This window comes from Silurus meridionalis, chromosome 16 (genome assembly GCF_014805685.1).
Source record: "Silurus meridionalis isolate SWU-2019-XX chromosome 16, ASM1480568v1, whole genome shotgun sequence".
Classification (NCBI taxonomy): Eukaryota; Metazoa; Chordata; class Actinopteri; order Siluriformes; family Siluridae; genus Silurus; species Silurus meridionalis.
In genome coordinates, this window is record NC_060899.1 from 9,984,251 (window position 1) to 10,009,353 (window position 25,103).

The following is a 25,103-nucleotide window of genomic DNA, read 5'->3' on the forward strand; positions in this document are numbered from 1 at the left end:
CATTATAGAAGTATTAACAGAAGGCAGCAAGAATCACCTCATATACGATCAATTCTATACCCAGTAAAGTTGAGTGTTCTGAATCCTAGAGAGCTAGAGAAAAAACTTCCTAACACTTGGTCCTTCGAGCCGGATAGGAAAACTTCCTAACAGTACAATCGATCCAGTAGGTGGCGGAATATCTCTCTGAAAGTTGGTATACCAACCGCCATTTAAACATCCGAAGAAGGAGAAGTAGAAGAAGGAGAAGAAGAAGGAGAAGGAGGATAGATCGCTTCAGCTACTAAATTGTTGAACGTGTATTTTTCACTATTTATAGTTAAAAACAGCCACTTTCCAGTCACAATGGCGCAATACAAAGGAGCTGCCAGCGAGGCGGGGAGAGCCATGCAGCTGATGAAAAAACGCGAAAGAGAGAGAGAACAGATGGAACAGTTGAAACAAAAAATAGCAGAGGCAAGTGAGATGCATTAAAACACTTCTCTAATTTATTTACTCTTTTTTCAGTTCAAAACAGATGCAGCTGTTTCTACTCTGTATCCCTTTCCCCTAAAAAGAAAGAAAGTAAATGGCTAAAACAATGTACAGACAAAACCAGTACATTTGCTTTGTGTTGTTGCACAACTATTAATTTATACACTTATAATGTATTACATTTTAGATTTCTTTTCAGAAAAGCTGCTCATTGTTATTTTTGCCCCCCCCACACACACACACAAAAAAAGAAAAAAAAAAGTCATTTAAACATTTGCTTCCTACCTTATCATTTAAAATTACTTCTTAGAAAGCGTCAGTTTTCACTTTGTGCAACTGTTCAGTTGAGTTTAATTTTTTACTTTTATATGCAAAACGCCAGACAGATCGATGCATCAAGAATGTTATATTTTTAATTGGTTAAAAACCAGGGGCCATTAAATTATCCCCAATGTATATTAATAATTTTCTGCAGCTCTACAGTGCATGCAGAAATTTCCAGAAGATCTGCAGTTTGTATTCAGTGGTCAGCCTGGTCCATACTCAATACCCAGTATTAATCCAGTCCATCTGGCACAAACACCCGTGCTGTAGTTAGTCACTGCACTCACTTTTTCCCAATTTTAATGTTGGTTATGAACAAAAACAGACAGGCCCAACAACGACAATTGGTGTTTTCTGTTTGTTTGTCTTGTTGACTGTCCTTATCCAATATAATTTTATTTTTGATCTGATACCAAGTAATTTCAAGACAAGTATCATTGATGTACATCCTGATAATACTATGAATATTTATAAAATATTTTAATAAAAATCTTACTGTTAAAAACAATGTTCAGTGGAAATGTTTATACTAATATTGAGTGTCATATTCTGCTTCATGTGAAATACTGTAATATCTTCATATCTGAAACAATCTGTTTGGTATAAAGTAAAGCTCTCTGAAAAAATTCTGCTATAAAGAATTCTGAATCAAGCCAGAAGATGGGGGTCGTGTCTGTGTTACAGCACTTCCTCTGCTCTCCTCAGCTGTACTCAGTCATGCTCTATAGGGTGTTTTATTTTTAGATGCTTTGTCATATATTTGGTATTGCCACGTTTTTTGATATGTCACATGAAGCTTCATCGTTGTTAACTGGAGTGAAAGAACTCCAGATTATGCTTCTTTTTCTTTCAGTCCTGATCGCAGCCATGCACTGGAATCCCATTTTAAACCTATATTACCTATTAAACCTATATATATTTATATACTATATGGCATATTAATATTATTAAAATATTTTAAACTAACTTGTTTTTAAAAAAAAAAAACAGATAGCATGGATACTTCAATTTCAAAATTGATCCTTTTGATACAATGCCAGTATCAGAAATGTGTAAAATTGCATACAAGAATATCTTTTGAAAACTAAACCAATTTAATGCATTTAATTGCCATATTACATACAGACACGCCATTCAAAAAGTCCCTCAACAGTGGCCACTCAGAGTAGGTTATGGGAAAGTATTTGTTTAATGAAATTTGGTTATTCTCACTCATGTATTTATTTAGTTGATCTGAAGTATCAATATGTCTCTGGAAAAGCTGCTTGAAATTTTACACGCACTAAATCTGTGTATTTATTGCCATCTTTAAAAACGTGCTCCACTACCTGCTCCACACGGCCACTGCGGAGGGACCCCCCCTGTCCTCTACATCTGCCTCTTTCAAACCAACGCACTGTACAGTGTTTTCTTTATGTTTCAGTTTAAAATAATCCCAAACTGTAGAATCTTTCTAGTGTTTTCTTTAGCCTGAACCTTCTCCTTGTACCTCATTGATTTCTTCCTGTTCCTCCATTTTTTTTATTCTGCTGCATCTTGTATGTTTATTTTGCCTCAATTAATTTTTGTATTCGAATTACTCAAGTTACTCAATGAATCATTTCAGCCATAGGGCTGAACATTTGTGTAGCATTGGGGCAATGTAATTGATGATTATGCAAAAACAATGTGAACATGGGTTAAACATAATAAGCTAGCGATTGCTGTTCGAGTAACCAGCAGTATTTTTCCACTGTGACATAATTTGTCTTGCATATGGGCATTTCTGATAAATCACAACAACTATCTTTTAAATATACACACACCCCTTTATATCAGTGTATAAGTAATACCCTTTTTGCCTTTCAGGACAACATTGTGAAGTCCAACATTGATAAAAAGTTCTCTGCTCATTATGATGCTGTTGAGCAAGAGCTCAAGTCAAGTACTGTGGGTAAGCAAACTTTAGAGTTAAATATTTTTTATATAATGTATATAAAATCTTATATTAAGATATGACATTAAAATAATTATTGGTTGAATGATTTCAAAGTTGCGTGACCCCCCCTCCATAGCATGATAAGAAAATATTGCAAATAACATACTTATGAATTATAAGAATGAAATGAATTTGCTCTCCGTGTGTGTGTGTGTGTGTGTACACACACAGTATCTCACAAAAGTGAGTACACCCCTCACATTTCAGCTGCAATTTTAGTATATCTTTTGAAGGGACAATAGTATAGCAATGAAACTTGGATATATTATAGAGTAGTCAATGTGCAGCTTGTACAGCAGTACAGATTCACTGTCCTCTGAAAATAACTCAACATGCAGCCATTATTGTCTTTAAAGCTGGAAACAAACATGAGTACACCCTAAGTAATAACAGCTGTATGTCGCTTAACCATGCAAAGCCACATGTGCTGTTCATGTTTTTGTCTGCTTGACTGGACCATCAAAATTTGTGTATCTTGTATTAGAAGAGTTGAAATGTTATGCTTTGAGTTCAATTCTCTCATACTGACCACTGGATGTTCAACATGGCACCTCATGGAAGAGAACTCTATGAGGATTTAAAAATTAGAATTGTTGCTCTACACAAAGATGGCTCAGGCTATAAGAAGATCTGTAACACCCTGAAACTGCATTACAAAAGCTGCATTACAGTTGCAGAAGCTGGCTTCAAAAACAGATGCATGAGTGCTGCTAGCAGTCAGTGTTCAGACCATATGCTGCACACTGCAACAAGTCAGTTTGCATACCCACCGTCCCAGAAGACATTTCTGAAGCTGGCTCAGAAGAAAGCCTGCAAACAAGAGCAAGAGCTGTCCAAGAGCACACCGCCAAGATGACAACTGCCTTGCTGAATAAGCTGAAGGTAAAGGTGATTGAGTGACCAAGTATGTCTCCAGACCTGAACCCTGTTGAAAACCTGTGGGGCATCCTCAAGGGGAAGGTGGAGCAGCACCATGTAATGGCTGTATGTTGAGTTATTTCTGAGGACAGTGAATCTGTACTGCTATACAAGCTGCACATTGACTACTCCAAAATGTATCCAGGTTTAATTTATATAGTATTGTCCTTGTCCTAGTATTGTCCTTGAAATGTGAGTGGTTAAAAAAGAAATATTGTAAATATGCAAGTGAAGGTAACACTTTTTTAATCTACATAGTTTTTTTATGTTCATTATAAATTTTTTTTATCCTTTCGGTTTGGGTTCTGCAATGACTTTTTTTTTAAATCGTAAGAACAGTTTTTGTTAAGGCAGTCCATTGCGAGACATGTTGCATGTAGAATGCAAAGACATCATTGGTACATTCAAACAGAAAACTTATGGCGTGCTGGAGTCTTCTGCATGAGTGTTCTTGTGTTTGATTTAGATTTTCTTTAATCTTCTTCAAAGGTTTGGTGACTTTGAATGACATGAAAGCCAAGCAAGAAGCTCTTGTAAAAGAGCGAGAAAAGCAGCTGGCCAAGAAGGAGCAGTCCAAAGAACTACAGCTGTAAGACATTTACTGCTATTTATTTATGATCTTTACTGACACCCTAGGGTTATTATTGAGTTTTCAGATTATACTTTGTTGATTTCTAAAATCTTGTTGTTTTTTTTTTTTGTTTTTTTTTAGCAAATTAGAGAAGCAGAAAGAGAGAAAGAGAAAAGAGGAACAGAAAAGAAAAATTGCCATGTTGTCTTTCAGTCCAGATGATGGAGATGATGAAGATGGTAAGTTATTCCAGTTTTTAGGGGTCTGACTACACTGCTCAAATATACTATAGTGCAGCATTATATGTTTTGGGTAAGATGGCAGCAAACTTTGAATGAAAAAATAATCTAGAATTGTGCATGTTTTTCACAACCTAAAAAATTTAACTTTTCAGAATAAAGTTCAGCATTATTATATGTGGTCATTAAAAAAGAAAAGTGAAGCAAATGAAGCATCTGTTTTCAAAGTAGTGAAAGACATTAGGGTTTTTTTAGCAGCCAATGATGCCCTTCAGTAGCTGCTTATTTGTGGATTTTTCTCTCTTTACGGTCTGCCTGCCTTCAGTGTAAAACGTTCTCTGATGGGTTGAGCGCCATTGACTGACTCTGCCATTTAGGAGTATTACCGTATTATGACTATAAAGCGCACCCAAATATAAGACGCACCCACTGAATTTTACAAAGATTTTTATTTTGAACATAAATCAGCCGCACCTGTCTATAAGCCACAGGTGTCTACTTTACACAGGCTTTAACGAAAGACAGTGTCTGTTACATGGTGTAATGGTGAAGTATGTTGTGGCTCCTTTAGGAGCATAGCGGTATTTTGGGAATAGCCTGTCGCCACATTTTTCCCGGTATTACTGCATGTGTGCAAGACGAGGAATATGTCCTTATTATTTTCTGATGCTCATTACTAAGTTTCTTTGACTAACCCGTAACGCTGTTTGTGAAACCGGGAAAAACCCAGGTAAAATTCATAAATAAGCCGCTTCGTTTAAAGCGTAGGAAAAAGGTAGCGGCTTATAGTCCGAAAAATATGGTATATGATTTGTGTTGCAACTGGAGTTAGCGAGCTATCCCTTAACCCTGACTCAACACGTTACAACGGCTTGTATCTAAACAGTAGCTGACAAAGTAAGTCATTGTTCACTGTCTTCCTCCTTCCTTTCACAACAATTTCTCTAGAGAGTTTATCTTTTGGCATCGTTGTGCGTTTAAAAATCGCCACCAGTGGAAGCGTTTCTCCTGATGCCTTGCAGCTCAGAACACAGGTGAAGTGTGGGTTTTTTTTTTTGTTTTTTTGTTTTTTTTTGTTTTTTGTTTTTTGTTTTTTTTTAATGCCCGGTTGTTTTCAGCGTGACGAATGATTCTCCTTTCCTGTAGAGAGTGCGAGTGAGCGGAACCTCATCCATATTTATGATGTGGTGTGGCCCGATTCAGTGGAAGCGCACCCGATTTAATATAAAGAGTTTCAATGTTATGGGGCTCAGTTTTTTGGCTTGAAGCTTGTGAAACCGGGAAAAATCCACAAATTAGCCACGTCTCAGAAAAAAGTAGCGACTTATAGTCCAGAAAATACAGTAAATGTTTTTGCACAGAAGCTTGGGTTAACACCAAAATGCTGCCATCTGAATAGATTTTTATGTAATGTTATGATGAATCAAATGCAGAGAGTTTACTACAGGCACCTATTTTGGCAGAGTTGCCATGAAATTATTCTATAAACCGTCCCTAAGTTAAAGCTGAAATAATGTAAGAATTACAACAAGTAGTGGTAAATAATGTTTAGAAAAATATGATTAAATGATCAAAACTGATCCTTTAATAAAAAAGATTTTCACTTTTGGAAAAAAATCTTGTGGTAACAGATCAAAAATAATGAATATGAATTATCAACTACTGATTAGTTTGCTAAGTCCCTCAGATTAATCGATGATTCAGATAAAAAAAATTAAAATAAAAAAACCAACACTTTTTAGTAAAATGTTTTGCTAATTAGAACTATATAAAACCCCAATTTAGGGTATTTATGTATAAAAGTGTACTTTAAAAAATGCTAAATCCACATATTGAGTAAATCTTTAAGACATAACGTATTTAAATGATTATAAAATATAGTATGAAAGGTGAAGCAATTTGTGTAAATCAACATTTGTAATTTTTTTATGATAATTGAAGATGGCAAGTTGAGAATCATGCATAAAAAATTTATATACAAAATACAATAAAACTAAATATTTTTTGTTTAAAAAAAATACACATTTTGTTCAGTAAGAATTTGCTAAAAAGCAAAACAGTGACTAAAAATGTAATTGTTTACTGCTTCTGTTATTTTCTGCTTTTAGATTTAGTGTTTGTTCGCACCGTTTTTAATTGAATCCATCACTATGTCATAAACGAGGTGATTGCGCAGCCTGATGCTTGCGTCTCGACAGAACAGATCCAGTGCGACTGTCCCGAACAAACAATTTACTCAATAGAACTTCAATAAACTATACTATGTTCACATAATGAGATTACACAGTTTTTGCTCACTGTGCTGATGTTTTGCATTCATCCATGACACCAGTGTGTCTTTTCACGTGCTCATGCATCACTGTGTTACTTAAATGCCACACAAGCTCAGCTTTGCATAATTTGCAGGTTACAGTGTTCTTTGTTGCGTTTTAATATAAAATGCTCCCATGCCTTGGATGACTTTGGAAGCACATTTTTTCCTGCTTCCGTTTGAGCCTGTATTCTCTTCTATTTCGCAAGCTGTGCTATCTTACCATCACACTAAGCCATAACTTGAGCAGCCCATCTAATCGATAATGGCATTAGTTGACAATATTTGAGCCACAAATATCTTTCTTGGCATCTTTAAGAGCAGACAATAGAATAATGCAAATGACTGCCCTGGTGAAGATATTGATGTCTTCTGTTCTCACACATCCATTAGTACTGACCACAGTCTTGGAACTTTTCCAATAGGCCACTCTGCCCTGGGAAGTTGTGGGTCAACTATTAAGACTACTGAGCCCGCTGTAAGAGTTTTTTCACCCGTCTGGAGTGTAAGATGAGTTCCTTTCATTTGAATCTCATAGGCACAAAAGGCTTCATGCAGTTTTTAGTCAGCATTACAAAGGTTTGTGCTACAGTCTGACCTGCTCTCTTTCAGTCTGTCATGTCTGGCTATGAATCACAGAAGAGCAAGCAGGAATGCATCCACATCCATAGAGTTTAGAAGCTCTATGTGGACAGTTCTTGTGGTGAGGCATTTGAAAATGATACCCAGCTCTTCTCAATATTTCTGCCTATGTTAGCTTTATAAGGGACAGAACAGTCCATTCCTGAATAAAACGAGGGAGAGAGATGCCTGAGAAATCTGCCATTTGTGGTACTTTGTTTGAGCCTTCCATCGTTGACAGGATTAACAGTTCAGCTGGTGGTGTTGAACAGCTTGCTATCCCTGCAAGGTCCAGTATTGCCTCTGTAATTCTGCACACAGCTATTCATTACCTGGGTGCAACAATCGCTCATCAAAGTCTTTAATGAGAAGCTTTTTTGCTAGATGCTGTGGATCTAGCATTATGGGGTGAATCTGTTCAACATCTTGGTTTTCCATTCTTTATAATCGTCCCCCAACACTGAGCATTCTGGATCCCACTCTAAAGCAAGACACGTTAGCCAACTGTGGTTTGGTGTAGTTTATGTGCTTTGAAGGCTGATATTTCCTCAAAAAATGTCTAAGCTTCACACTCTCTCCGTAGGACACGTTCTGCTTCACGATGATCAATGAACTGGTTGTCTGATGGATCCATCCATTCTTTTGAATAGACTTGTCAAGTCGCCCCCACTAACTTCCATGTGCTGAACTGAGTAGCATCCGGATATATATAATATATATAATATATATATATATATATATATATTATATATAATATAAAAACCCGATGCACTTGCTTCTTAGTGTTCAAAGGGTCACAGAAATGTTCAGAGTAGACATGACTAAATTGCCAAAAATGCCAAGAACTTATGAACTGATGATATGTTTATCATGACATTTGCCATTTTATATGACTAGATATTGCTGCCTATAGACATTTGGGTGAGTCGGATCCATGCTGATAAGTTTCATTAATGTCCACAGGGATTAAAAGATTGAAGTGCATCTAATTTACATTGTCCAAGTTCATTTTTAAGTTATCGAATTGTAATCTAATGCGAATACCAGAAGGATAAAAAACTGCTTAATAGGCTGGGTTATTTTTGTTTGCTTTTAGTTTGGTAGCATATTGAAGTGATAGCTTGAGAGAATTTTGAAGTGATTTCTCACTGGTTTGAGTATACACACTGGAAGCTGATGTCATTCATCAGAAGGGTCAAATTATTGGCCTTTATAAAGTAAAATAATTATAATAATTATAATTATAATAATAATAAATATAGCTGCAAGAAGTGATTAGCGGGTTCAAGCAAATGAGTTATTCAAGGTCATAATGTAATAAAAATTAGGAACATTAGCAACGTTTTCTAACAGGTGCTCACATGTAATTGGCAGATTGCGGCCATGTTTTTTGAGATACGCAAAATGTCCTCATGAGATCTTATGGCACACACTGCTTGCCCAGGATCAAGTCGATCGTATGAATGGTTGCATAGTTATAGATGTTTTTATCTTAGGTTTGCCACTTGAAAGTTTTGAGTCTAGGATGTATCTTTTACGAGCTCGGGCCAGAAATGTGTAAAAAAAAATCTTTTTTTTTAACTGTAGTGCTTCCCTTTGGCCAACTAGGTTGATACTTTGTCAACCTCTCCATAAATTGAAGCTCTACCATCTGGCCAAGTTTCCTTACGGTTTGATCTGCCCGATCAGTTTTAGGGAGGAATAATATTAATCTCTACAAAAACAATAGTGTTTCAGCATTTCATGCTTAACCCCTTTAAATCTCTACAATAACGATAGTGTTTTAGCATTTCATGCTTGAACTCATAAAAACAGTTATTGTGAAGTAATTTTGATTTGTTTTGGTCCTGATAATTATGTGGAAATATACAAACAAGTGTGCAAATCAAAGTGTTTTCATTTTAAAAGATCTGCTGCATTATGGACAACAAAACCTAAAATACAAAATATAAATATAAGGTAAAGTTAGAAAATAATACAAAATGTAAGCGGGCAGGAATAGCTTGTTATGAAGAAATTATTAATCTCCCTTGCCACAAACATTACAGATGTGTATAATTGCTGGAACATGGTTCTGGTCCCACTGACTTGTAGAGACAGTTGTGCACCTCATGTTGAAAATGTGGCAGTAAATAAGGTGGCAGTGTGCACATTCTGTGCTCAAACTTTTTCGATATGCTACAGTGGCATAATTGTGGTCCGCCTGGTGTGCTAACCCCTGCAAAGTTTTGCCTGTTGTGTGCAGCAAATTGAATGACTGAGCAGATAGTAAGCACATTGGAGTTGTCCAGGGACCAGCCGCTAGTGGCAAGAATGACAAGTGTCTGTGCATTCCCTCTTTACTCCGTTGTTGTTTGTTTCCATTTTTTTTTTCTTTGTGCTCATTCATTAATCTGAATAGCTAATTAGAGTTCTCTTTCTCGCCAACGAACTCCGCCGCTGATTCGACATGCAGAAAACAGCGGACACTGTCCAACTAGAGCCAACAGTCCTCACACTGAGAAAACTAAAGCCATTTGATGGAGTGAAATTTTTCCCTCAGACCTTAAAACTACTGTCAGTCATTATATATTAAACAAGTTACAAGGGCCATGTTACAGCAAATAATTAGATGAAATTTACACACAAATCTCCAACACACTTAAAGAAACAGAAATGCACAGATCCTTGTATTAGAATTAGAAAGTTGACTTCTAGTTGCTTGTGGTCCTAGAACAAGTACTGTGATTCTGTCTTCTGTCAGAAATATAATAGTTTACATCATAATAGCATAACAAATCCAAAATAAAAATAGTTGGAAGTGATTAACAAAAACTGTTTCCATTAACCTGCTTATATTATAATTAAAGTGCTTTGAATATACAAATGTATTTATTTTTTATTTTGTGTACTTGTTATGCTAGTTTTATGAAAATTACCATATTATTACATTTCAGCTTTTGGTATTAATTTGACTTGTTGCTATTTGCTAGACACCGCAGTTAAGAAACAGAAGCTGGGGAAGAACCCTGATGTCGACACCAGCTTTCTTCCAGACAGGGAAAGAGAGGTAAAGGTTTTTGATTATTCAACCCTTCCTTACCAGAAGTCTACAATGTATGAAAGAGACCTAAAAAAAAATAAACATACCAGAACCAGTGAACAACGAACAAACATAAATAATCAAACACACAAATGACAAATCATGTTTATGTACACAAGTTTTTAAAAGCACAGCCTGTATTATGTATGTAAGGATGAGTTTGGTTATTCAGCTGAGACGCCACACTGTGACATTATTCTGGACATGTGACAAAACTAGCATTTCTTAGCTTCCTAGTTTGTTGATAAACATGGCCAGAACTGTGACAGAAAGAGGCAGTTTGACATCAAACCCTTTTTGTATGTTGATTTCACAATCCAGCATCATCTGCTCGTTTATATTGCTTCATTTTATTTTTATTTAAATTTTTTATAATTCTTTGCTCTGACTAGCCATCAGCTGTTCCTTACAATTTACAAAAATTGTTTTGTAAATTGTGTTTATTTCTGGTGGCTTCATGATTTTGTCTTCTTTTGCAAAGGAACCTTGACCTTGCAGACTGCCACTTACAGCTGTATATATTTTTGTTTCTACATGTATTTTTTTGTTTAGATGGGCATTTACAAATTGATTGTGTGTTTTGTGTGTCCAGGAGGAGGAAAATCGCCTTAGAGAAGAGCTTAGACAGGAATGGGAGCGGAAACAGGAGAAAATCAAGGGTTGGTAATCAGGAAATAATAATTGTAAACGGTACCAGTCAAAAGTTTGGACACATCTTTTTTATTTGTTTTTATTTTTTCCTTCCTTCATCATTTACATTGTTCCAACATTGTACATTAATACTAAGGACATCTAAACTATGAAATAACACATTGAATTATGTAGCAAACAAGAAAGTGTTAAATAACCCAAAATATGTTTTATGTTTTTGATTCTTTAAAGTAGCCACCTTTTGATTTGATGACAGCTCTTGGCAATCATTTAGTCAGACTCCAGAATGGTCAGAATGGTCTTCCAACCATCTTGAGGTTTCCAGGGGTGTTAAGTGATTCTTGGCTTCTTTTTTTTTCACTCTTCGGACAAACTAATTCCAAACAATCTCATTTGGATTTATATCTGTGGATTTTGCAGGCCAGGTCATCTTACAAATAACTCTAACATAACCTAAAGGTGTTTTTGGAGTCATTGTCTTGTTGGAAACAAAAAAAAAAAAAGATAATCCAATAACTGAAAACCAGGTGGGATGGCATGTCTCTGCACAATGCTGTGGTGTGCCCTCAATTTTGACTAATTCACCACTTTGTCTCAATTCCACTATAAAGCTCAGAGTCTCTCTGAAGCATTTATGTAAATTGGCAGTTTCTGAGGCTGATAATTTTAATAAACTTATCCTCTGCAGCAGAGGTATCTTTTGGTCTTCCTTTTCTGGGACAGTTCTCATAAGAACCTGTTTCATCATACCATTTGATGGTTTTGCTGGCTGCAAATTAAGAAGGCAAGAAATGTCACAAATTATCTCTTGACAAGGCATACCTGTGAACTGAATTTATTCTAGGGGCTACTTCATGGATCTGATGAGAGAATACCATTAGTTGGCAAGCAGTCATCAAATCAAAATGTAGCTACTTTGAACTATATAAAACATATCCTGGTGTTCTGGGTATACAAACACTTTTTGTTTATTACATCATTCTATACATGTTCTTTCATAGTGGTCTTTAGTATTTATGTACAATGTTATGAAAAATGTGTTCAAACCTATATGATATTTTAGACTATTAACTTAGACCCAACATGAGCCAGAATGCAACTGTGCTAAATAAGTAAACTTAAAAGGGGATGCTAGTTTACTAATATATAAACTATAGCAAAATATATTAAAGTTGACTTTTGTCCTGTTCAGGTGAAGAAATTGAAATTACTTTCAGCTACTGGGATGGATCTGGACACCGGAAAATAGTCAAGGTACTCGCAACCGCAGCATGACAGCAAAATATTATTTTGTCAAAATATCTTTTTCCAGGGTTTTTATTTGAGCTTGAGATCAAATGATCAAATGAAATTTTTTAATTTCATTTTTTGATATTTTCATCTACATATTCTAACTTTCACCACTAAGCTTATGTAAACAATCTCAAATCTTTTTGCAACTTGTTATGGCCTCTATATTTTTGCCCTTAAATGGTGGACTGTGATACATTCTTTCACCATGAAGGTTTTTGAAGTTGCTGACATTTGTTTTCGGGGTTTCCTTCATAGCCCTCAATATGCTATCAACTTTATTTTTATGTTTGTTAGTTTACCAGTGGTTTGAAAAGAATACAAATTGTTTTACTGGTTATGCCTAATGCTTGTGCAATGACAAGCAGTTATATTTACACGTCAAATGATTTTCTATTTTTATATATATATATATATATATATATATATATATATATATATATATATATATATATATATATATATATATAAAAATAGAAAATCATTTGACGTATATATATATATATATATATATATATATATATATATATATATATATATATATATATATATATATATTTAAAAAGGAAATTAAATCAAATAATAAAAATCTAATAAAAAAAAATTGCATGCATTGGTAAATTAGTTAACATTGCTTTTTTGTGCTGATGTTTTTAAAATGGATTTTACCTCTTTTGTGTCTTCTTATCTATGACTCTAGATGAAGAAGGGCAATACTATTCAACAGTTTCTCCAAAGAGCCCTGGAAGTTCTAAGAAAAGACTTCAGTGAGTTAAGGCAAGTCAACCTAAAAATATTGCTAGTATTCAAAAGCTTGCTTCCAGCTTTGAGGCATGTTTAGCCGTGTTTCTTATTGTTTTGTGCCTTTAAAATATCTATTTTTATCAATCTGTGTTAGTTATTTATATATTTATTTATTTATTTATTTAAATGCAGAAGAAAAATTTTAGCCTAAACGTTTGACATTCAGTTGGATTTAGGTTGCATGGTTATATTAATCTTGTTTGTGTAAGAATTAGATGCAGTCATGATAGAATTAACTCTTGTTCTCACTCAGGAAACAAGATTAAGATAGCAAAGTCTTCTAATATATAATGCTGTAAATGCAGGGGTATTAATACATTACACGTTGTTTTCTTGTCATTGTTAAATCCTTGAGTGAAAAACCAGGATGTGATAGACAATACAAATATACTGAGCATACAGTTTAATCGTGTACATGGCAGTATAGGTGCATGATGAGTCATATACACACAAAGGCCAGATTCACAAAGGTATAGAACATTATGTTCTTGTGCTAGGGAATGTCATGACCTTCTGCTGGGGAACAGGTTCTCTGTAGAGAGCAAAGAAGGAAGAGCGTGCTGATGATTAGGTTAGAGCATATTAGGACATTAGCTATTTGTGTTAGGTTTCTATTTTCTGCTATGACTTCTGATGTATCTGATCTTCCCCCTCTATTTTGTTTCTTTTATTTCTATTCTTTTCAATACAGACCTTATATGTACTATTTCAATATATACAAAAATGCAGTGTTAACAATTACCCAATTACTTTTGCTGAACAATTTTATTTTATGGTTTTATGTATCGGGAAATACAGTATCACGCAAAAGTGAGTACACCCCTCACATTTCAGCAACCATTTTAGTATATTTTCTTAATGGACAATACTATAGAAATAATATATTTTATCATATTTTAGAGTAGTCAATGTGCAGCTTGTACAGCAGTATAGATTTGCTGTCCTCTGAAAATAACTCAACATGCAGCCATTATTGTCTAAATGGCTGGCATCAAAAGTGGGGATTATGTTCTAAGACTAGTTAATTTTAAATGCACCCCCGCAGCCCCTATGGTACATTAGTGGATTCATCTAGACAATGTCACTTTATAAACCTAATAGTGTACAGTATTGGACCAAATACCAAGTATTTGACCAAAGTATTTGACATAGTTTCAAATGTTTTTCCTAATGTTTCTGAACATTCAGTCTTGCTGCGGATTCCCGCGAATTTTAGCATAATTCACAACTTGCTGTTAGTTAGGTTCCAGATGAGAACCCGCAAAATTTCCAAGCCACGAGTTTCGAACCGCAAATTATTGGGGGTTGACTGTACACCCTAATTAAACATGCCCAAGTGTCAGTATTGTGTGAGAACACCATTGTTATCTAGCACTGCTTTAATCCTCCTGGGCATTGAATTCACCAGAGCTGCACAGGTTGTTGCTGGGATCCTCTTCCACTCCTCCATAATTACATCAAGGAGCTTTTCTACCTTCCGCTTCAGGATGAAACATAGGTGTTCAATAGGGTTTAGGTCTGGAGCCATACTTAGCCACTTCTTCACTTTCAGCAGCACTCATGGATCTGTTTTTTTGAAGCCAGCTTCTGCACTTGAAGCTCAGCTTCTTTGATGGACCTTTGAGAGGCTTGTTCTGAGTTGGAAAACCTCTGTATGAACCTGACCACTGGGGTGTTACCGATCTTCTTATAGCCTGGGCCATCTTTGTGGAGAGCAACAATTCTAATTTTCAAATCCTCGCCACAAGGTGCATTTTTAAACATCCAGTGGCCAGTATGAGCACTTGAAGCACCAAATTTTAACAAGTAAAAGATACACAAACCTGTATGGTCCAGTCAAGCAGACAAAAACATGGCCTTGTATAGTTACATGACGTACAGCTGTTATCACTTAGGATGTGCTCACATTTGTTGCAAGCTATTTAGAAAACAATGGCTGCATGTTGATTTATTTTCAGAGGACAGTAAATCTGTATGGCTATACCAGCTGCACATTGACTACACTAAAATATATCCAATTTTCATTTCTATACTATTGTCCTTTGAGAAGATATACTAAAATGGTTGCTGAAATGTGATGGGCATAATAAAATCTGGTCCTCATAAGGGCTTAAAATTATATAAATACAAATTCACATGAAGAAAAAAACCAAATAAAATGACATAATTCACTGTGTCATTATTATTATTATTATTATTATTATTATTATTATTTTAAAAGCCATGTGTGAAAAACTAAGTACAACTTTACTAACTTTAAAGGATTTAAGAGGCCAAGTACAACCCCACTTCCAAAACTGTTGGGACACTGCGTAAAATTTAACTAAAAACAGAATGCATTGATTTGCTAATCTCGTAACCCCATATTTTATTTACATAAGACAACACAGACAGCATAATAATCTTAAAATGTATCTTTTTAAGAAAATGTTTAGGACATGTCTGTGGAGTGGAATTCCCTCTCACAAGAGAGATTCTGCTGAAGGCATTTACTTTTGCATATATTGTGCACACACACACACACGCACACACACACACACATGCTCAATGTTTGTGCACACACTTGAGAATCTGGACAAGAGAACTGGATACACCACTGGAACCACTACATCTTGATGTGTGAGAGTGAAAAGTGTGTGTGAGGGTTGTGTAGAGTTGCCCACAATGCTGTTGGCTTTGCGGATGCAGCATGAGGTGTAAAAGTCTGTGATGGATGGGAGAGCGACTCAGATGATTCTCAGCTGTCTTCACTGTCCTTTGTAGGGCCTTGCAATCTGAGACAGTGCAGTGCCCAAACCAGGCAGTGATGCAGCTGCTCAAAATGCTCTCAATGGTTCCTCTGTAGAACGTGATCAGGATGGGGGAGGGAGTAGGCTCAGCTTCTCAGCTGAGGGATAGTTGTGTTGAATGCTGAACTAAAGTCTATAAACAGCATTTGTACATATGAGTCCTTAATGTCCAGGTGGGTGAGGGCAGATGGAGGGTCCTGGAGATGTCATCATCCATGGAATGATTTGGAAGATACGTGAACTGCATGAGGTCCAGTGAGGGTGGAAGCTGGGTCTTGATGAAACTCATGAGAAGCCTTTCGAAGCACTTCATCTTAATGGGTGTGCGTACGATTGGATGATAGTCATTGAGACAGGAGACTGTAGACTTCTTCAGCACAGGGACGATGGTTGTTGTCTTGAGGCATGTAGAAACAATGGCACTGCTCAGGCATATGTTGAAGATGTTGGTGAAGACTCCTCTGGCTGTTCTGCATTCTCTGAGCAATCTGCCAGGAATGTTGTCTGGTCCAGCAGATTTCCGTGGGCTATCTCTGCATAGATTTTTCTCACTTCAGCAGTGGATAGACGGACCACTTGGTCGGTGGGAGGAAGGGTGGTCTTACTTACTGCCATGTCGTTCTGCACATTAAACTGGGTGTAGAAATTATTCCAGCGCATCTAAGATCCGAGATGTTGCAGATGTCCAGACCTCGGCGTCGCCTGCAGCAGACTAATGAAGGTCGATTCCCCCTTTTTTTAAGGCGGTCTATAAAATTAAAGTAGCACCATTTTGGATCCGGAGTGGCCACTGCAAGCTACTGCCATCTTGAATCTTTAGTACATGGTGGCTGCAACACTTCTCAAAAAGGTTGGGACAGGGCCATGTTTACCAGCAACCAGTTTACCAAATTTACCTTTCCTTAGTCTTTTAGCAACAGTCTGTATTGGTCTAGAAACTAAGCAGATTATTTGCTGTTGATTTGGGAGAGGAATGTTGTCAAATTCATGTCTGATAAAGGATTCTACTTTCTCAACAGTCCTGGGTCATCTTTGTCATATTTTTCTTTTCATGATGCACCAAATTTTTCCAACGGGTGGAAGGTCTGGACTGCAGGCTGGCCAGTTCACCACTTGGACCCTTCTACTAAAAAGACATGATGTTGTAATAGACACAGTATTCGGTTTAGTACTGTCTTGCTAAAATAGGCAGATGTGCAAGCTGTTTATTCTATAAACACTAATGCACCTCATACACTCATTTAGGCTTTTGAGTGATGATAATATGCTGGAAAAGGTCTTTCTCCTCTTTAATCCATAGTACACAATGTCTATGGTTTCAGAATTACATTTTTAATTTGTCTGACTACAAAACAGTTTTCTTCTTTGCCTCAGTCCACGTTAAATAAGCTGTTAGCCCAGGGAAGACTGGAACCTTTTATTTATTTTTTTTATAATGGCTTCTTCTTTTCATGAACTTTATCTGACATTTCTGGATGACAGTGAACTGTGTTAACAGTGATATCTGAAGGTGTTTTTGAGCCCATGCATAGTTTCTATCCCAGAATCATACCTCTTTTCAATGCAGTGCCACCTGATGGCCTGAAGATTATGGTCATCCAATATTGATTTTCACCCTTGTGCCCAAAGATTTTATAAGAAGTATTGAATCTTTTGATTTTATTACAGTGCCCAAAGAAAGTCATTGTACCCTGTGAAAATCTTTCTTTTGTCACATTACACCCTGGAAAAAGAAGTCATTTGTCTAGCTTTTTTTTTTGCTGTATGTATACATTATAAGCCTTAACATAAAAGTGAAAATAACATTCTTGAGGATTGACATACCTTAAAGATATAATTGTTGGTTGTGCTGCAAAGAAATCACCATGGTTGGGAAACTGCTTTTAAAGATGTAGAGAGGCACAAATTAGGGGAAGGCAACAGAAAGATTTCTAACATATTCTTATGAGTACTGTTCAGAGCATCATTAAAAGTGAACAGTGTATATAACCACCAACACATTGCCTAGATCAGGCTGTCCGTCCAAACTTGACCAAGCCAGGAGGACATTGATCTGAATAACTGCCAAAGGGAATATTATGGGGCTTCCCAAGTTTTAGTGCTGGGACTTTTCAGTATGTGCATGTGGCAACTATCTCATAAGCTTTACACAAAGCTGACCTGTATGGCAGGGTGGGAAGAAAGGCGCCTTTCCTGAAAACATGCCACATGCAGTGTTTATGCTATGCCAAAACACAGCTCAAAGACTCTGATGCCATTTGGCAAAAGGTGCTATGGTCTGATGAAACCAAACTGGACCTTTTTGGAATGAACTCTAAGTGCCAAGTTTGGTGAAAAGCAAACATGGCACACCATCCAGAACACATCATACCTACTGTCAAGCATAGTCGTGGTGGCATTATGTTGTAGAGGGTGTTTCTCTGCAGCGGGGATAGGGTAAATCTGTATTGCTATTCAAGCTACACATTGACTACTCTAAAATATATAAAAGTTACATTTCTGTAGTATTGTCCCTTTAGAGGATATACTAAAATGGTTCCTGAAATGTGAGTGATGTACTCACTTTTGTGAAATATTGTATTTCAAATGAGTATGATGACTTTCTATAGACACTATATATACTGTACATCAGTGGTCCCCAACCCCCGGGCCGCGGACCGGCACCGGGTCCGTGGGTCAATTGGGCCCGGCCGTACAGAAAGACTACATAACTTTCATTATTTCCATTTTATTTATTTTTTGATTCTGAACAATGTTTTATTTTGGAAAATTACCGGTTTCTGTCAGCCACATCTGTCTATGACTCGCTCTTGATGCATGTCAAGATTGCCTCGGTCACATGTCTTACCTACATCTGCTACCTTCTTAAAGAGGCTGCTCCAGCCGTAACACATAATACATTACCGCTAAATTCAAACCCCCAAGCTGGCAAAATTAACAAAAAAGCAACACAGTGGATTCACGTTTATTATTATATTTAGAAAATACCAGTCTTTATGCCGGTCATATTTTATTTTGTTGTATTTATCCGCCGCACCTTAAAGGCCGGTCCGTGAAAATATTGTCTGACATTAAACCGGTCCATGGTGTGAAAAAGTTTGGGGACTGCTGCTGCACATGATACAATAATCCAAGTCTCTTTAATTCTGAAATTGTTCCACAATTTGTCGATGCAGTTTTTTTGCACATTGGTGAACCTCTTTAATCTCTTTTAAATCTTTCATTCTTAGAGACTCAAAAATCTTCCTGGAGAATAGGACAAAATGTTCCTCCAGCTGTTTCTTTTCACTAAAACTTACTTTTCCAGCCATTAAATTCAAAATTGTCAAAAAAAGGTCCTTAATTTTTTCCATAAAATGCTACATTTTCTCAGTATAAACATTTGATACGTTTGTGTTCTATTTAGAATAAAATATGGGTTTATGAGATTTGCAAATCCTTGTATTTTGTTTTTATTTAGAATTGAGGTTGTAGCAGATTGTGTTGTATGCTGCTAATTAAGTTACCACATCTATTCAAGCTCAAGTTTTAGCAGTTTGCTCGTTTGGGGGATTCAGCCGTTTGTGCGAAGGAGAAAAGACATCAGCAATGATCTTAGAGAAGCAATTGTTTCTGAACATTAATTTGCAAAGGGTTATAAGTCAATTTCCAAATAATTTAAAGCTCATCATACTAAAGTGAGGAAGATTAAAACATTTAAGAAAGTTTTCAGTCTACACAGGAGTGAATATTTCAACAAAATACCTCAAAGTCAGACCATGCAATGTGTAATGAGAAATTGACAGCTTTCAATTTCTCATTACACTTAGGTTTAGGTTTTAAGCTTAGGTTTTCAAAGTTGGATCTGAACTAAACTTCTGGAAAAATGTCTTTTGTATAGATAAGACCAAATACAGCACCACGTTTGTTGAAAACCAAACAGAGCATATCAGCACGCACACACCTCATACCAGCTGTCAAGCAGCTTTGTTTTGCAGCCACATTAGTCCTTCAGTCATTCATCAGTCAAATTGTCCATAACTTCTCTGTATACTAATTTAATCTAAGCCATCTGCCAAAGTCCAACAGCTAAAGCTTGACTGAAACTGGGTCATGTAACAGGACAGTGATCCCAAGAACACCACTAAATCTACAATAGAATAGCTGAAAAAGTATAGAATGAAGGGATTGCGATAGTCCAGTCCAGAAATCAACCAGACTGAAATGCTGTAGCAGGACCTTAAGAAAGCTGTACATAAACAAATTCCTTCAAACCTCAATGAACTGGATCATTTATAAAAAATTGTGAATCAAAATTTCTCAACAATGTCAGAGATTAACATACAGAGCATGATTACTTCAGGTTATTGCTGCAAATGGTGGTTCTTCAAACTATTGAATCAAAGGTATACTTTTTCAAACACTGTTTAATTATTTTAGCTTTATTTTTGTAAAAATAAATAATGACATGGTGTAATATCATGTGGTGTTTTTCATCTGAGATTTTATTTACCTAAATCTAAGACCTCATAAGGAATAGATGATTTTTATCACGTCCTGATAACATTAAGTCTTATAATTCAAAGAGAGTGAATTTTCATTTTTGCATCAGTATGTGTGTGCATATACATAGGTAGACATTTGGATATATACATAATCATTTTAGCACATATATCCACTTTAAATGTACATATATACCTTTTGAAAGTGTATCTGTAAATATAATCCAAAAATTGTGTTCCTTAACAAAAACAATGTTAATACTGAGTTCTTAACATGGACACATAATGTACAAAGTCAAGAGACATGTATCTTTGTTTGAAATTTTGTGCCTCTGTTAATTGATATTACTAGTAATGAATGACATGTATTTGTACCCAACAGATCTGCTGGAGTGGAGCAGCTTATGTATATTAAGGAGGATTTAATCATCCCTCATGTAAGCACATTCAGACACAAAGTGTACCCATATCTGCTTTAATTCTTTAAATAACAGCCTAATAACACAGTGAAGATAAAAATCATGATTTTAAGATTATTCATGAGTCTTTGAGAAGAGTTCTTAAACATTGTTTTTAGATGCTTTGGTAACATTTTCTTTGTTAAAGGCATTTTACACATTATACAGTATATATAGAATAATATGCGAAGTTTAATGAGCAACATCCTTAATTGGCTTTGCAAGTATATATAAATTGTTTCCTCTTTTTTAAATGCTTGGCCAAACTTTTCTCAGTTGTGTTATGTTAGAGTGACTTACTTTGTAATATTAGAACTTTTAATGAAATGCAAGTGCACCAAATGCAAATTGCAAATAATTTTCTCCTTTTCATTTAATCAATTTTAATGAATTTTATTAATTTTATTTGACTTAATTTTGTCATGAAATAGAAAGTAGACATAAAACTGCTTTAATGTGTTTGATTACTTTTAAGTGTGTAAAAATGCAGATATAATTATTTTTTTATGTAAAACTACTCTGCTGTAATTCTTAATGATGAATGCAGTATTTTCTTTAACTCTGAATAATAAGGAATTCTACAGTTTAATTACATCATGATTGCTTCATTATGGATGCAGGTAATGCTGCAGCTATCGATTATTTTAATAATCGAGTATTCTACTGATTATTCCACCGATTAATCAGAATATCGGATAAAAATAAATTTTTCTTTAATAAAGGGCAATACTAAATATCAAAGAGAAAATAAGACGGGTCTCTTGAAATGAAAACGTTTTCCTTTTAAGAAAAAAATATATGAAATTGCATTCAAGAACATCTGTAAAAAATTAAACCCATTTAGTGCATTTAAATGCCATATTACATCAAAATGCAAATTATATATGCATGCCCATATATATATATATATATATATATATATATATATATATATATATATATATATATATATATATATATATATATATATATATATATATATATACACATACATACACACACACACACACACACACACACACACACACACACACACACACACACACACACTCCTTTTCCCTGTAAATGACATATTGTCCATGAGGCCAGAATTTTAATGGAATGCAGGCCACCATACCCAATCATTAACACATAAAGACCGTTTCATGTTGCCAATCCAGCTACAAGCATGTTTATGAGAGTTGCAGATAAACAAGAAAGTGGACTGAGGACTGGGCATGTTTATTCAGTCCATTTCATTGCTATTTTATTTGTAATGCTCTTTTAACAATGGCATGGTCACAAAACAGCTTTGCAGAAATGTATCCCATACTGATAAGGTGTCAACTTACATTATGTATTACAGTTTATCTCTGAAATAAAACGCTTGTTTTTTTTTATTTTTTAGCACCACAGCTTCTATGACTTCATTGTGACAAAAGCTAGAGGCAAAAGTGGTAAGCACACTTCTGATATTTTAACACTTGAGGGCTTCTGATTGATCAAACTATTTTTAAAAGTTTATTAACAGTGTTAAATGTGTAACAGTAGAGATGTGATGCTCTTGGCAGTGTTCTACTGGGAAACCAGGAAATGTGTGTCTGTGTGTGTGTGTGTGTATGTATATATATATATATATATATATATATATATATATATATATATATATATATATATATATATATATATATATATATACACACACACACACACACACACACACACACACACACACACACACACACACACACACACACACACACACACAGTGGAACCTTGATACAAATCAGAGTTTGGACTAATAAATTACAGAAAAATGTTTAAAAACCTATTTTATTATTGTATTATTCATTTAAAGTAGTAAATAAAACATTTGACAAGTAATTCACAATACCTTTTGAGTTTACAGTACATGTAAAATTTGGGAACCATCAAAAGGAGAGACTCAAATCCTCACCATTTTTGTTACTCATAGTGTACTGTAAACCCCGCAAGTATCAAGGTTGAACTGTATGTGTATACAGTATATACATACACACACACACACACACACACTTGCAATCAGAAATATTCAACCCCCTCACCTCAATAGACAATACAGTAATGTTGATGAAAGATAATAAAAATAAATGGAAAAAAAAAAACTCGTGAAATAACAAACAATATTTATTGATACATATTTGAGTTATTTTGACAACAGAAGTTGACTTAACTTTGAAGTTCAAATGAAAATTGTAAGTCTTGTAACACATGAGCATGTGCAGTAACATTCAACCCCCAGGTTCAGTACCTTGTGGAGCACCCTTTAGTTTTTCTAACTTCTAACAAGCGTTTTGGATGAGAGCTAACAAGCTTCTTACACTTTTCGATTGGAATCTTTGCCCGTTCTTCACGTGCAAAAGCCTCTAACATAGTGATGTTTGACGGCTTCCGTGCTGCAACTGCCTTCTTCAAATCCCACCAAAGATTTTCAATTGGATTTAAATCTGGTGACTGAGAAGGACACTCCAGGACACTCCAGCATCTTTTCCCCAACCAAGCTTTGGTTGATTTGGAAGTGTGCTTGGGATCATTGTCTTGTAGGAAGATCCAATGATCAGCAGTTTAATTTGTCAACTTAAGGCATCACGTTCTTCTTCAAAATGACCTGGTATTTCTGGGAATCCATGATGCCAGGTACACAATCAAGATTGCCAGTTCCTGCCGCAGAAAAACAGCCCCACATCATTATTGACCCACCTCCGTGCTTGACCGTGGGGATGGTATTCTTCTGGTCATAAGCCTGACCTTTTGCATGCCAGACATACCGCTGGTCCATATGTCCAAAAAGTTCCAGTTTGGTTTTATCAGTCCATAGAACTGTCTCCCAGAACTCTGTAGTTTTATCCAAATTTCTCCTGGCATATTCTAGTCAACTCCTGATGTTCCTTGAGGTCAAGAGTGGAGTGCATCTTGGGGTCCGGCCATGAAGTCCTTGATTATTCAGTGCACGTCTTATAGTTGCCACTGAAGCACTTGTACCAGCCTTCATCATGTCATCCTGTAGCTTTCTTGCAGTCACACAGGGGTTTTTCTTAGCTGTCCTGACTAAGTTGCTCAGGGCCCTTGATGAAATTGTGAGCTTGCTTCCATGGCCAGGCAGGTTTGCAACTGTTCCATAAGTTTTAAACTTCCTTATAATGCTCCCAATGGTGTCTTTTGGAATGTTAAATCTTTTGGAAATCTTCTTATACCCAAGGCCCTTCAGATGTGATGAAATAATCTCCTCTCTCAGCTTTTGTGGAAGCTCCTTTTTCTTTCCCATGATTGCAACTCACCTTGAACACCTTCATTTTTGTTTTGTTTAACCTTTATTTTTACAGGCAAGTCATTAAAAACAGGTTCTTATTTACAATGGCGGCCTGAGTTCATGGTCAGGGTTTATATATGCATCACAGCTGAAGCAAATGAAGGCTCGTTATAGAGTTCCAAAAGGCTTAATGATGTTTCAGCTCCACTTCAGGCCATAAAAACTGTCACAAAGCTTTAAAAACAACAATATTATATAGGGGTTGAATGATTGTGACATGGCAATCCTAACAAAATATACACTTATACACAAAAACTACATCATACATTTTCTGTGTTGATTTTATGTATCACTAAACTCATTAAGAAGCCATCCAAAGCAGAATCCTGCACTTTGAAAAGATCTTTATTTATAAATCCTTAAAACTTTTTAGGGGTTGAATAATTGTGACATGGCAATCCTAACAAAATATACACTTATACACAAAACTACATCATACATTTTCTGTGTTGATTTTATGTATCACTAAACTCATTAAGAAGCCATCCAAAGCAGAATCCTGCACTTTGAAAAGATCTTTATTTATAAATCCTTAAAACTTTTAGGGGTTGAATAATTGTGACATGGCAATCCTAACAAAATATACACTTATACACAAAACTACATCATACATTTTCTGTGTTGATTTTATGTATCACTAAACTCATTAAGAAGCCATCCAAAGCAGAATCCTGCACTTTGAAAAGATCTTTATTTATAAATCCTTAAAACTTTTAGGGGTTGAATAATTGTGACATGGCAATCCTAACAAAATATACACTTATACACAAAACTACATCATACA

The 25,103-nt window shown here is 35.6% G+C and overlaps 1 protein-coding gene across 1 annotated transcript in view; it reads left to right on the forward strand.

The window, feature by feature from the left end:
* Window positions 1-25,103, forward strand: part of fam50a (family with sequence similarity 50 member A) — a 26,295-nt gene continuing 1,192 nt past the window's right edge. The window contains exons 1-10 of the mRNA XM_046869992.1: window positions 1-456; window positions 2,647-2,731; window positions 4,184-4,283; window positions 4,407-4,504; window positions 10,409-10,485; window positions 11,111-11,177; window positions 12,362-12,423; window positions 13,160-13,236; window positions 20,916-20,970; window positions 22,379-22,427. Of these exons, the coding sequence (XP_046725948.1) occupies window positions 346-456; window positions 2,647-2,731; window positions 4,184-4,283; window positions 4,407-4,504; window positions 10,409-10,485; window positions 11,111-11,177; window positions 12,362-12,423; window positions 13,160-13,236; window positions 20,916-20,970; window positions 22,379-22,427 (781 nt within the window). The 5' untranslated portion in view covers window positions 1-345. The remainder of the gene's footprint in view (window positions 457-2,646; window positions 2,732-4,183; window positions 4,284-4,406; window positions 4,505-10,408; window positions 10,486-11,110; window positions 11,178-12,361; window positions 12,424-13,159; window positions 13,237-20,915; window positions 20,971-22,378; window positions 22,428-25,103) is intronic.